The 12,071-nt window shown below is 41.6% G+C and overlaps 1 protein-coding gene across 1 annotated transcript; it reads right to left on the bottom strand.

Moving 5' to 3' along the window:
• Nucleotides 1-5,647: 5,647 nt before the first annotated feature.
• On the bottom strand, nucleotides 5,648-11,808 carry LOC100169856 (proopiomelanocortin B; the record flags this gene model as incomplete). The annotated part of the gene is given in 3 exon segments (NM_001128604.1): nucleotides 5,648-7,151; nucleotides 7,358-7,490; nucleotides 11,673-11,808. Coding segments are annotated over 2 exon segments (678 nt in total). The 3' UTR covers nucleotides 5,648-6,593.
• Nucleotides 11,809-12,071: the final 263 nt, after the last annotated feature.

The raw sequence follows: 12,071 nt of genomic DNA, 5'->3' as shown, positions 1-12,071 counted from the left end.
GTACTCCGAGCATGCGCTGACCAACTGGCAAGTGTCTTCACTGACATTTTCAACCAGTCCCTGACTGAGTCTGTAATACAGACCACTATAGTCCCTGTGCCCAAGAACACTGAGATGACTGCCGACCCGTAGCACTCACGTCTGTAGCCATGAAGTCCTTTGAAAGGCTGGTCATGGCTCATGTCAACACCATTATCCCAGAAACCCTAGACCCACTCCAATTTGCATACCGCCCCAACAGATCCACAGATGATGCAATCTCTATTGCACTCCACACTGCCCTTTCCCACCTGGACAACACCTATGTGAGAATGCTATTCATTGACTACAGCTCAGCGTTCAACACCATAGTGCCCTCAAAACTCATCACTAAGCTAAGGACCCTGGGACTAAACACCTCCCTCTGCAACTGGATCCTGGACTTCCTAACGGGCCGCCCCCAGGTGGTAAGGGTAGGGAACAACACATCTGCCATGCTGATCCTCAACAGGGGCCTCTCAGGGGTGTGTGCTCAGTCCCCTCCTGTACTCCCTCTTCACTCATGACTGCATGGCCAGGCATGACTCCAACACCATCATCAAGTTTGCCGATGACACAACAGTGGTAGGCCTGATCACCGACAATGATGAGACAGCCTATAGGGAGGAGGTCAGAGACCTTGCCGTGTCGTGCCAGGACAACAACCTCTTCTTCAACGTGATCAAGACAAAGGAGATGATTGTGGACTACAGGAAAAGGAGGACCGAGCATGCCCCCATTCTCATCGACGGGGCTATAGTGGAACAGGTTGATAGCTTCATGTTCCTTGGTGTCTACATCACCAACAAACTATCATGGTCCAAACACACTACGTGAAGAGGGCACGACAAAGCCTATTCCCCCTCAGGAGACTGAAGAGATTTGGCATGGGTCCTCAGATCCTCAAAATGTTCTACAGCTTCACCATCGAGAGCATCCTGACTGGTTGCATCACTGCCTGGTATGGCAGCTGCACGGTCTCCGACCGCAAGGCACTACAGAGGGTAGGGCGTACAGCCCAGTACATCACTGGGGCCAAGCTTCCTGCCATCCAGGACCTCTATACCAGGCGGTGTCAGAGGAAGGCTATACAAGTTGTCAAAGACTCCAGCCACCCTAGTCATAGACTGTTCTCTCTGCTACCACACGGCAAGCGGTACCAGAGTGCCAAGTCTAGGACTAAAAGGCTTCGTAACAGCTTCTACCCCCAAGCCATACGACTCCTGAACAGCTAATCAAAGGGCTACCCAGACCCCTCTTTTACGCTGCTGCTACTGTTTATAATGCATAGTCACTTTAACTCTACCTACATGTACATATTACCTCAATTGCCTCGACTGCACATTGACTCTGTGCTGGTGCACCCTGTATATAGCCTTGCTTGTTGTTTTACTGCTGCTGTTTAATTATTTGTTACTTTTATTTTAAATTTTTTACTGATCTATTTTTTAAATCATTGTTGGTTAAGGACTTGTAAGTAAGCATTTCGCTAAGGTGTACTACACCTGTTGTATTCAGCGCATGTGGCAAATAAAATGTGATTTGATTTTTTGTATATAATTATTTTACCTGCAGCACAATGTCTCTCTCTCTCTCGTTCTCTCTCTCTGGCAACGGCCCACTGGCACACGCAGGTGACGGACACACCATGACTCTTCCAGAATTTTCATTGCTGACCAAAACTAAACTAGGCATGCTTTTATCTCAAAAACGCATCTTGCGACTCCATGATTGAAAGGCCGCTGTAGCCTGTCAATGCAGGCCTACAATAATTATACTCCGATGCGTTCTGCAGAGATTGGGACAACAGTGTGCAACACTTTGCATTCGGAGGATACTGATCCAATTCTGATCGGAGTAGCCTAATTGTTTGATATTGTTGCTTTTGTCCATCGGACAACGTAAATGTATATTATTCTTGTACGAATATTTTTTTTTAACTTGCACCGGCAAGCGAACAAGCGTTAATAAGTATTCAGAGGCCTTGACTTTTTCCACATTTTGTTACATTACAGCCTTATTCTAAAATTGATTAAATTAAAACATTTCCTCATCAATCTACATGCAATACCCCATAATGATGAAGCGAACACAGGCTTTTAAACATTTTTGTACATTTATTACAACTAAAAAACGGAACTTTTTTACATAAGTATTCAGACCATTTGCCATGAGACTCGAAATTGAGCTCATCTGTATCCTATTTCCATTGATAATTCTTGAGATGTTTCTACAATTTGATTGGAGTCCAGCTGTGGTAAATTCAATTGATTGGACATCATTTGGAAAGCCACACACCTGTCTATATAAGGTCCCACAGTTGACAGATGTGTGCATGTCAGAACAAAAACCAAGCCTTGAGGTCGAAGGAATTGTCTGTAGAGCTCCGAGATAGGATTTTGTCAAAGCACAGATCTGGGGAAGGGTACCAAAACATTTCTGCAGCATTTAAGGTCCCCAAGAACACAGTGGCCTCCATCATTCTTAAATGGAAGAAGTTTGGAACCACCAAGACACTTCCTAGAGCTGGCCGCAATCGAGGGAAAAGGGCATGGTCAGGGAGGTGATTAAGAACCTGATGGTCACTCTGACAGAGCTCTAGAGTTCCTCTGTGGAGATGGGAGAACCTTCCAGAAGGACAACCATCTCTGCAGCACTTCACCAATCAGGGCTTTATGGTAGAGTGGCCAGACGGAAGCCACTCCTCAGTAAGGCACATGACAGCCCACTTTGAGTTTGCCAAAAGGCACCTATGGGGATGTCTTTCAGCGGCAGGGACTGGGAGACTAGTCAGGATCGAGGCAATGATGAGCGTAGCAAAGTACAGAGAGATCCTTGACGATAACCTGGACCTCAGACTGGGGCGAAGGTTCACCTTCCAACAGGACAACAACCCTAAGCACACAGCCAAGACAACGCAGGAGTGGCTTCGGGATAAGTCTCTGAATCTCCTTGAGTGGCCCAGCCAGAGCCCGGATATGATCCAGATCAAACATCTCTGGAAAGAGACCTGAAAATAGCTGTGCAGCGTCGCTCCCCATCCAACCTGATAGAGCTTGAGAGGATCTGCAGAGAAGAGTGGGAGAAACTCCCTTAACACAGGTGTGCCAAGCTGGTAGTGTCATACCCAAGAAGACTCGAGGCTGTAATCTCTGCCAAGGGTGCTTCAACAAAGTACTGAGTAAAGTGTCTGAATACTTATGTAAATGTTATATTTCTGTATTTTTTTTGTTGCTTTGTCATTATGGGGTATAGTGTGTAGATTGATGGGGGAAAGAAATGTAACGTAACAAAATGTGGGAAAAGTCAAGGGGTCTGAGTACTTTACGAATGCACTGTATGACTTTGTTCCCAGAACCAATGGGAAATAAAAAATGTACGGTCCCATAACTTTTAAGGAACAAGATGTGGTAGCTGGGATTAAATTATACTTTTTTATAATGACTTTGAGAATGTGGAGTAGGTTGTGTAGATCAGTAGGGAAAAAATATATTTATTCCCTTTTTGGATTTAGTTTCAAGACAGCAAAATGTGAAGACTGTGCAAGGGGTGTTTTAGACTTTCACTAACTGTACAGTATATAGAATAGGCCTGAGAAAGTTAGACTGTGTCACATATCAGTTTGCAACCAATGTAAAAAAAAAAAGTACATATCATTGAGTTAATAAAGCCGCATACAAACATCGTCTATTTTTTGTTTACTTGAGTAAGGCAGCTCCAAAAAGCAGGTGTTTCAGCCTAGCTCTGTGCTTTCTGTGGTGGTGGGGCAAGCCAGCAGAAAACACGGAGCGTTATGCCATGATTGGCTCAGTGTTCTGTCACTCATGGGGACACAATGTCACCGCCAAGTCTAAGGGTAGAGCTAGAAAATGTTAGCCCTTTAGGTGCTGCCAGAGAGTTACATTAGAAATGCCCATCCAAGAAGACTCAAGGTCATTGGCCACAGATAAAATGACATCAAATCACGTTATATGTACAGTAGCTTTGATTGGACTGATCATGTCAACATCATACTTTCAAAATCTTAGCTAGCAGTCATCATCATGAATCAAGTCGACAATCTACTGGCAAATCCTTTTTAATCCTTGTCATATGAAGAGAAATTGTCACATGAGTTGACGCTGGAGAGACGAAGCAGGTACGGGGAGTCAAACATTTAATAAGGAACGTACATGGAACGAGACAGGAACAGCGTTAGCATACAAGAAAAAGGCAAAAAACAATCAATGCATCAGCAGGGAACAGAGCAGGGAAACTGATAAATATAGGGGAGGTAATAAACAGATGATAAGTGAGTCCAGGTGAGTCCAATATCGCTGAAGCACGTGACGAGGGAAGGCAGGTGTGCGTAATTGATGGCAGGAGTGCGTGATGCAGGGCAGCCTGGTGCCCTCAAGCGCCAGGGGAGGGAAGAGTGGGAGCAGACGTGACAGAAATAATGAAGAAAAATGATAGATAAAACGTATTCGGCCATTGGACATAAACATTCAAATTCAACAATGAGTGGTTTGGAAGGAATCAGTGACAGTGGCTAACTGCAAGCATTGTAAAGTAATCACAAGCCTGTTATTCAGTGGAATGGCTGTGTGGTCACAAATCTGGGATTAAGGAGCTATTTTCCAAGTCAATGAAGCATGATTTGTGCCACGCTCAAAACAACTGTTAACTCGGAACTGCGAAAACTTGACTTCAGTGAGTTCAAGACAACTGGGAAGTCGGGAATAAACAAGCTCCGACTGGGAAAATATGTTTTGAACGGTCATCCAACTCAGAATTGTAAGTCCGGCCTCTTTCTAAAGCTACAACCTGAAGATCATGATACAACCTTTTTTTTCCCGAGTTCCCAGTTGTTTTGAAACCACAATAAATCCAGAGAATGCCAGACTTTGATGGACCGCCACCTTCCTGTTCAAGTGAGCACAGCACAACAAGGTGAGTCCAAAAATGTATTGTATGCTCCTGCATAAGTGATGTAATATTGTAAGAGCTTTCATTGTCTGCTTATCCCCCTTTATTTATTCTACGGTTCTTACTTGGTGTACAGGGAGAACACTGTAAGAACGGCCCATGTTCTGAGTTCTGTCGCTGTACATTTCAATAGTGCTAAACAAATAGTTATATTGACTACGTCCGTCCTAGCTCGCTTATTAATGTCTTAATCGAAATTACGGATGGCATCTTATCCGCTTGTCGTCCCCTTATGCCATAGTTTGTACATCTCAATTGTCTGTAGAAAACACATTTGTTTAAGTAAGTCAGCCATATCAGCTATGTTTCTTTAAAAGGCAGTAAATGAGGCTGAATGAACTGTTTCGCTGCCAGACAAGGCTCCGCTGATAACCAGGTGAAGCAGTGGTAAGGTGTTGAGACTGCTGTTGGGACAGCTTTATGTAGGCCCGAACAGTTTGTGGGCACTGTTTTTCACCGTTATAGTGCAATTACTGTATTGTTTAGTGTTGTGTAGTGGCTTTTCTGGCATGCACCCCACTTGTTTATTTTTGCCCCACCAAGATTTACATGTTAAAATCGCCACTGCTTATACCTGTATATTGACATCACCATTGACTTTATCTTGGTTGCTTGTTTGGTAGACCTCAAATAAACGTAATGTACAGTACAAAAAAGGAAGTCATTTGTGTTGCTTGCCACAAAGCAGTATCTGTTTAATATATACATTTACAATATGGTACAATTTATCTCAATAAAAATAATGAGTAAAAATAGTATTCCATTTGAAATGATCTTCTCTCGTACCCACTCCCTACCCCAGTCTGTCATCTATACAGAGTATTCAGTATGGTCATTGTTACCGAAGATTTTCTAAGTACTTCCTTCAATTAATACTTTCTCATACAGCGTTCAAGCCAAGGCCATAAATTAATTCTACAGCTATCAATGGTCCTATTCAATCAAAACCGTTATGGGATATCTAGGGCAATGCTAATATCCCTTTCATATATAGACAAAAATCACACTATTTTACCATGCCAGCTTTTTATACAGTACAAGCTTTTTTTTGTCAATCTGAAAGAGGTAAGGGTTAAAAAAAAACATGGTAATTTAAAACCCACCTAAAGACCTAGTCATGATTCCTGTATTTTCACAGACCCTGTAACCAAAATAGAGCTATCAGGTCTGTTAACAGTACGGTTCTCCGCTTCTTTGCAGGTAAATTAATTAACACTTCCATTGTTTAACGGCACCCCCCTACCCTCCCAATTTGTCAGTTACCCACTGATATGTATAAAAGGGCATACCTGCAAATAAGTTGTAAATAAGGGGCTGTTTGAAACATTGCCTTGTCTTTTTTACAGGTAACATACCATATCTTGTCTGAAATGTACATAAGAAAGATTATTTTGACTTATTTGTTGTTTCATTGTTTTATATTGCAGAGCTATAATTTGTTTTATGTGTTACTCTGGAAACTTGGCTACAGATTAAATACGACTCTTAGTTTTCAACAGTTGCCACTGGTCTTCAAAACATTCAGTTCATCTTTCCTCTTTTCCTCTTTACTACACTCATCCCTCCCCTCCCCTCCCTCTATCCCTTGTTTCTGCTGCCCTCCTCTACTACTCGTTCTTAAGGATGACTTGCTTGAGCAGCGTGATCAGGGGCTTGTGGGATTGCTGGGCATATGGCTTCATGAAGCCACCGTAGCGCTTGACAGCGGTTGGGCTACCCCAGCGGAAGTGACCCATCCGATAGGACCCATCCTTCTTATCCTGCAGCCCCGTCCCAGTGAGGGTTCTGGGGACTACCTTAGTCTGAGCCTTGGCCCCCTGGTTCCCCAGAGCTCCCGCCATCTTGTCCTCCCAGCTGCTCAGCTGCCTGCGTGCCTGCAGGGGAAAGGTGCCCTCGGAGGAGTCCCCCCCTTCCAGACTGGAGGCATAGACTTTGATGGTGCGGCGTTTGCGCCCAATGGGTTTGCCCCAGCGGAAGTGCTCCATGGAGTAGGAGTGTCTTTTGTCGCTGTGGGACTCAGGGTCAGCATCCAGGGCTCTCTCTCCAGAGGTCAGGGCTGCCAACAGGATGCCCAGGGAGAGGCTGTCCTCAGTGGACTGCTGGGCAGCTGATCTGGGCTCTGGGGATTCATCCTGGAGCCCAGACCTGAACAGGTGGATGCACTCCTGCCAGACGGAAGAAGAACAGGAGACGGGAGCTCAATACAAATGGATGGACAGGAACAGTGTTTAGTGATATATGGATGGATGGGTTAAAGAACAATCTATGAATAGTGAGTGATGAAAATTGCTATAGATGATGATTAAATCTTATACTGATTTTGATGATGATTAATGAATGAATGAAGGTGATGATTTTAACTCTGACTCACCAGGATCTTGTCCTCTGAAGGGAGGTCTTTGCAGTGGGAGCTGTCCCAGCCCTGCCCCCCCACCCCGGGGTTGCACACACACACCACCACCACCGCTAACAGCCAGGACGCACACACCATATTCAACCTATCACTGCACAAGACACACAGGCACAGGGAGGATTAGCCAATGACAAAGACATGTACAATTATTGAATTCTGATCAGAAACACGTCATGAAAATAGACTGCAGATGATGAGGCGCATAGAGGAATAGGGCTTGAGTCTGTGGTCATTTCACCAGCAGTTCTACTGTCCTGCATCAATCTGAAATAAATGACACAAAAGTGAATGAATGCAGTATTCACAGGTAAACTGGTGAAGGGCAAACTATAAGAAGGATGGATTAGAACCCATACCATTGGAATTCTATCACCCAACGTATGTGATGCTCAGACATTCTTTTCAAAGATGACTTCACTGACCTTTGTTTATCTGTTGCTCCTATATATCAGTGCCCTTGTGAACACACACACATACAATACAGATATGGAGCTCATTCATGCCCCTGTCCCACACATACACTGGAACAGTTTCTATAAAATATTGTGAAAGATATGCAAAGGAAGTCTCTGAATGGGAGGCAGCCTTCAACAGGCCTTGTGACGCATCTCCCCTAGTCTACTGCCCGCTGTTATCTTTAAGTTAGCACAAGTTAAAGTTGACAAACCACCACTCCTGCTCCCTATATCCTTAACTTTGTGGCTGTACTTCAGTCATCCCATCACTGATAACCATCCAGGTGTTCTATAATAGAATCTAGAGCATCCAGTTATGTATTTTCATTCAGAAAAAGATCCCAGCAAACCATAACTGGTTCTGTAAATGTTCCCAGAACATATTATTATGTTCAAAAATTATAATAACACAAAATCTGTCCAGTTGTGTTGATGATTTTTCACTCTTTGTATTAGGATGGTAAAAACGTACCTCTGATTTTGCAAGAATGTTCCAAACATACTGTACTAACACCAGGTACTGTATAAAGGCAGGAATGTGTTGCCTTTAAATAATAAAGAAACACCTTTTACTGACCATACAACATACTTTTACTGAACATACTAAAACAGTGACTGAAAAAACGAAGTATTGAGTTCCAATGTAACTGTGAGTGTGTGTCATGGCATTCTTACTGCTGTGGAGTTCTCTGCCAAACTCAATAGATCTATGTCTGTGGAAACTTGTCTCACCTTCATCAGAATGTTATTTAAAAGTTTCCGAAACATTTAGTTTTGATCTTTGGAGTGTTATCCCAGGAATGAATCCACCACGCCTCTGGGATGGCACTAACACAAGTACAAAGCTGTTTACAGCGTTATGTTAAGAGTTCCAGGTTGTGATGTTTGTCTTTGCAGAGATAGGATAACTACATCTAGAAATATAAGTACCCTCTATTATTTCTTACTCTACCAATCAATTATATTTACAGTACTTTTAGTTCCCTACAAACTTGATTTCAGAAATCATATTACCTTTTTATTATTGCCTGATAGATTGTGGTGAGGTGTAAATAGATGTGAATATGTACTAAGAGTAAGCCATAGTTGGAATCTTATAGCCAGAATTTGAATCTTAATTTAAGGATTTCAATGCAAAGGGAAATCCAATGGAAACATTAGGATTTTAAAGAAAGAGAAGATACTTGTGAATTAATACTTTTTCTATCTCAATTGCAAAGGCAAATATGAGACATAATTATTTGATTAACCTCTACGGGTTTGGTGTCCCCCCGTGGGATGGTTGAGCTAACGTGCGCTAATGTGATTAGCATGACATTGTAAGTAAAAAATAACATTTCCCCGACATTTCCCATAGACCTATATGGGAAGAAAGATTAACAAGAATTTAAGCTAATTGCACTGTCCAATTTACAGCAGCTGTTACAGTGAAAAAATACCATGCTATTGTTAGAGGAGAGTGCACAACAACAAAACACTTTTCACGGCAACTGGTTTGATACATTCACCTGTGAAGGTAAATAATGTACTTAAATTCAGTAATCTTGCTCTGATTTGTAATCCTGAGGGTCCCAGAGATAAAATGTAGCATAGCTTTGTTTGATAAAATCAATTTTTATATTCAAATGTAGGAATTGGGTTCCACAGTTTGAACCCCTGCTGTGTCTGTGACTGAACAGGGGGGGGTTAGCCATTTGATTAACTGTTCTTATGGCTTGGGAGAAGAAGCTGTTAAGGAGTCCCAGACTTGGCACTCTGGTACCGCTCGCCATGCGGTAGCAGAGAGAACAGTCAATGACATGGGTGGCTGGAGTCTTTTACCATGTTTAGGGCCTTCCTCTAACACCGTCTGGTATAGAGATCCTGGATGGCAGGAAGCTCGGCTCAGTGATGTATTGGAACATCATGTCATGAATTTGCAGAATAACTTTATAACAGTCTCGCAGGAATGTTGTTTGTTTGTTGTATGTGTTAGTAGTAATACAGTATATTCACCAACATTAGTTGAATATTCCAGGAATGTTCTCCAACATTTTCTATTTCTCCTACATTTTATTGCTGAAGTATGTTCAGGGAACGCTAATGGTCACATCACACTATACCTATGTGAGAGTCTCCATGGACATTAGTAGAACGCTCCTGTAATGTTTTCATAACCAATTCAACTGAATCCAGACATCATGAAGTATGTTCAAGGAATGTTTTTGGTACATAACGTCATAACGTCACACAATAACTTTATGAGACCATTCATTGTAGAAATATTCCCTGCTTCTTTAAAAAACATAGATTTTACATATCCATCAAAATAAGCAGAATGTTCCTGTAATGTTTCCTCAGAACCATTTCTATTGCTCCCACATTTTGTTGTGGCAGTATGTTCTAAGAATATACCGGAACATTGTGTTATTACATTCCCTGGCAACCTAATGAGAACCTTAGAGGAATGTTCTGTAGTAGTTTTTACAGGTTTTGTGTTAGAAAATTCCAAGGATATACTCTATTTGGTGATCAAAAACATTGTTAGAATGTACGTGGGATTTTTATCAGATGATTAGCTCAAACCCTAACAAGAATTTAATGGGAATGTTAACTAATGTCCTGGGAATGTTCCCGGTTTGCTGAGAATAAGTTGAGCTCCGCATTGCAGAAAGGTCAGCCACTTGTTTCGTCAGAAAGACTAGAGGAGGAAATGCCATTCGGAAAAAGGTTATGTTGGGGGGAAATTAGCACTGATTTTACTGTAACTTTTAAACTCTACTCAATTGATAATGACAAATACATTGACAAACAAGTATACCTTTGTGTCTGAAAGTTACAGTAAAATAAGTATTCCCCCAATATTCTTCTAATTACTAACAAAGTAGTTTATATATTTTTTATATTATTATTACTACAAAAACTGATGTTATGAGTTGGTAGTCCATGCATGCATGTTCATATTTCCTCTCCCTGATCAATTGATACCTAATCAATATTTCTCATCTCTCTACTTTAGGACAATAATCTCACTGAATGATTTGGTGTTGTATTAGGCAGATTTTATTGTATTGGAATTGAATAATCACATCTACTTCGCTATTGTAATGAGTAGATGGTATGTGGGCAGACCTCGCAGTCACAGCAACAGTCTGTGCCTTCTACAGTATATACCTTTTATGAACCATCCTCTAGCACTAAGCTTTGCTCTACAAGGAGCCTCTCACATACACAGCAGTATAGTAGTGCATTACATTATTGTTTGACATTATTATTATCAGGAGCAGTTTTTATTAAACCTTTGATATGCACCTTGCAGGATCTTCGTTAAACTTTGTTTAAATTGTCAGGAAACTTTAAACGTTACAAAATTTAAATTCTTACTTATAACTTAACATTGATTTCATAATTATTTGATAGTACAAGTATTGGATTTGTCCAATCATTTGTGTCCTAAATAATTGGAAAATTAGTTATCCTAGTTGATATACAGTAAATATCCAAAGTTTCAATGTTTATTTAAATGCCAATATACCAATCTGTGTTTAATAGAGATGAACATTATCAGCCTTAAATTTATCCAACAAATATATTTAAAACATAATGAAATATATATTGCAGATATCCAGATTAGTCAGCTTACCTCCGCTAATATTCAGGGTAGGAATGTTAACATGCAATAGACCTGTGCAATTATATAAAATCATACTTATGCACACAGCCTAGTGCCAAGTCTTACTTAGAATTCTCAACAAAATAAGACAACAGCTAATTCAGAGCATGAATGGAAAATGATGCAGAAGTTTGCTGTTGCTCTTTAGCAGGTTCATCTTTCTTACCTTCTTTCACTCTCTCGTTTTGTTCTTCCACAGTCTCCTGTCTTTCTCTGCAGGATCTCACAGCGCAGAATGGAATCACTCCTCTCTCTCTCTCTCTCTTCCCTTGGTTGTCTGATCAATTTCTTTTGTAGGAAATTGTCCTGTGTCTATGTCTGTGAGGTGGGAACTCCTTATATACTGTAGCCAACGACACGTGTGGGGGGCTAGGGGTTGGGGAGGTCATAGGAAATTCCACCCTCACACACTTTCCCTCTCTCTCGCTAATCGATGGTGGCTCACGTTACCGGATGACAGGTGAGGTCTTAGCAGGTAGCTGCCACTTGTTGAGTCATGCCATAGCAACTAATGTTGTGTTTCTTTGCGTTTATCAGTTTTTGAATCATATGTGTACGTGGGAAA

The sequence above is a fragment of the Salmo salar genome, chromosome 06, assembly GCF_965601325.2.
Source record: "Salmo salar chromosome 06, fSalSal1, whole genome shotgun sequence".
NCBI lineage: Eukaryota > Metazoa > Chordata > Actinopteri > Salmoniformes > Salmonidae > Salmo > Salmo salar.
Note: the sequence above shows the minus strand (reverse complement) of the source record. Positions and strands in the feature narration are given on the sequence as shown.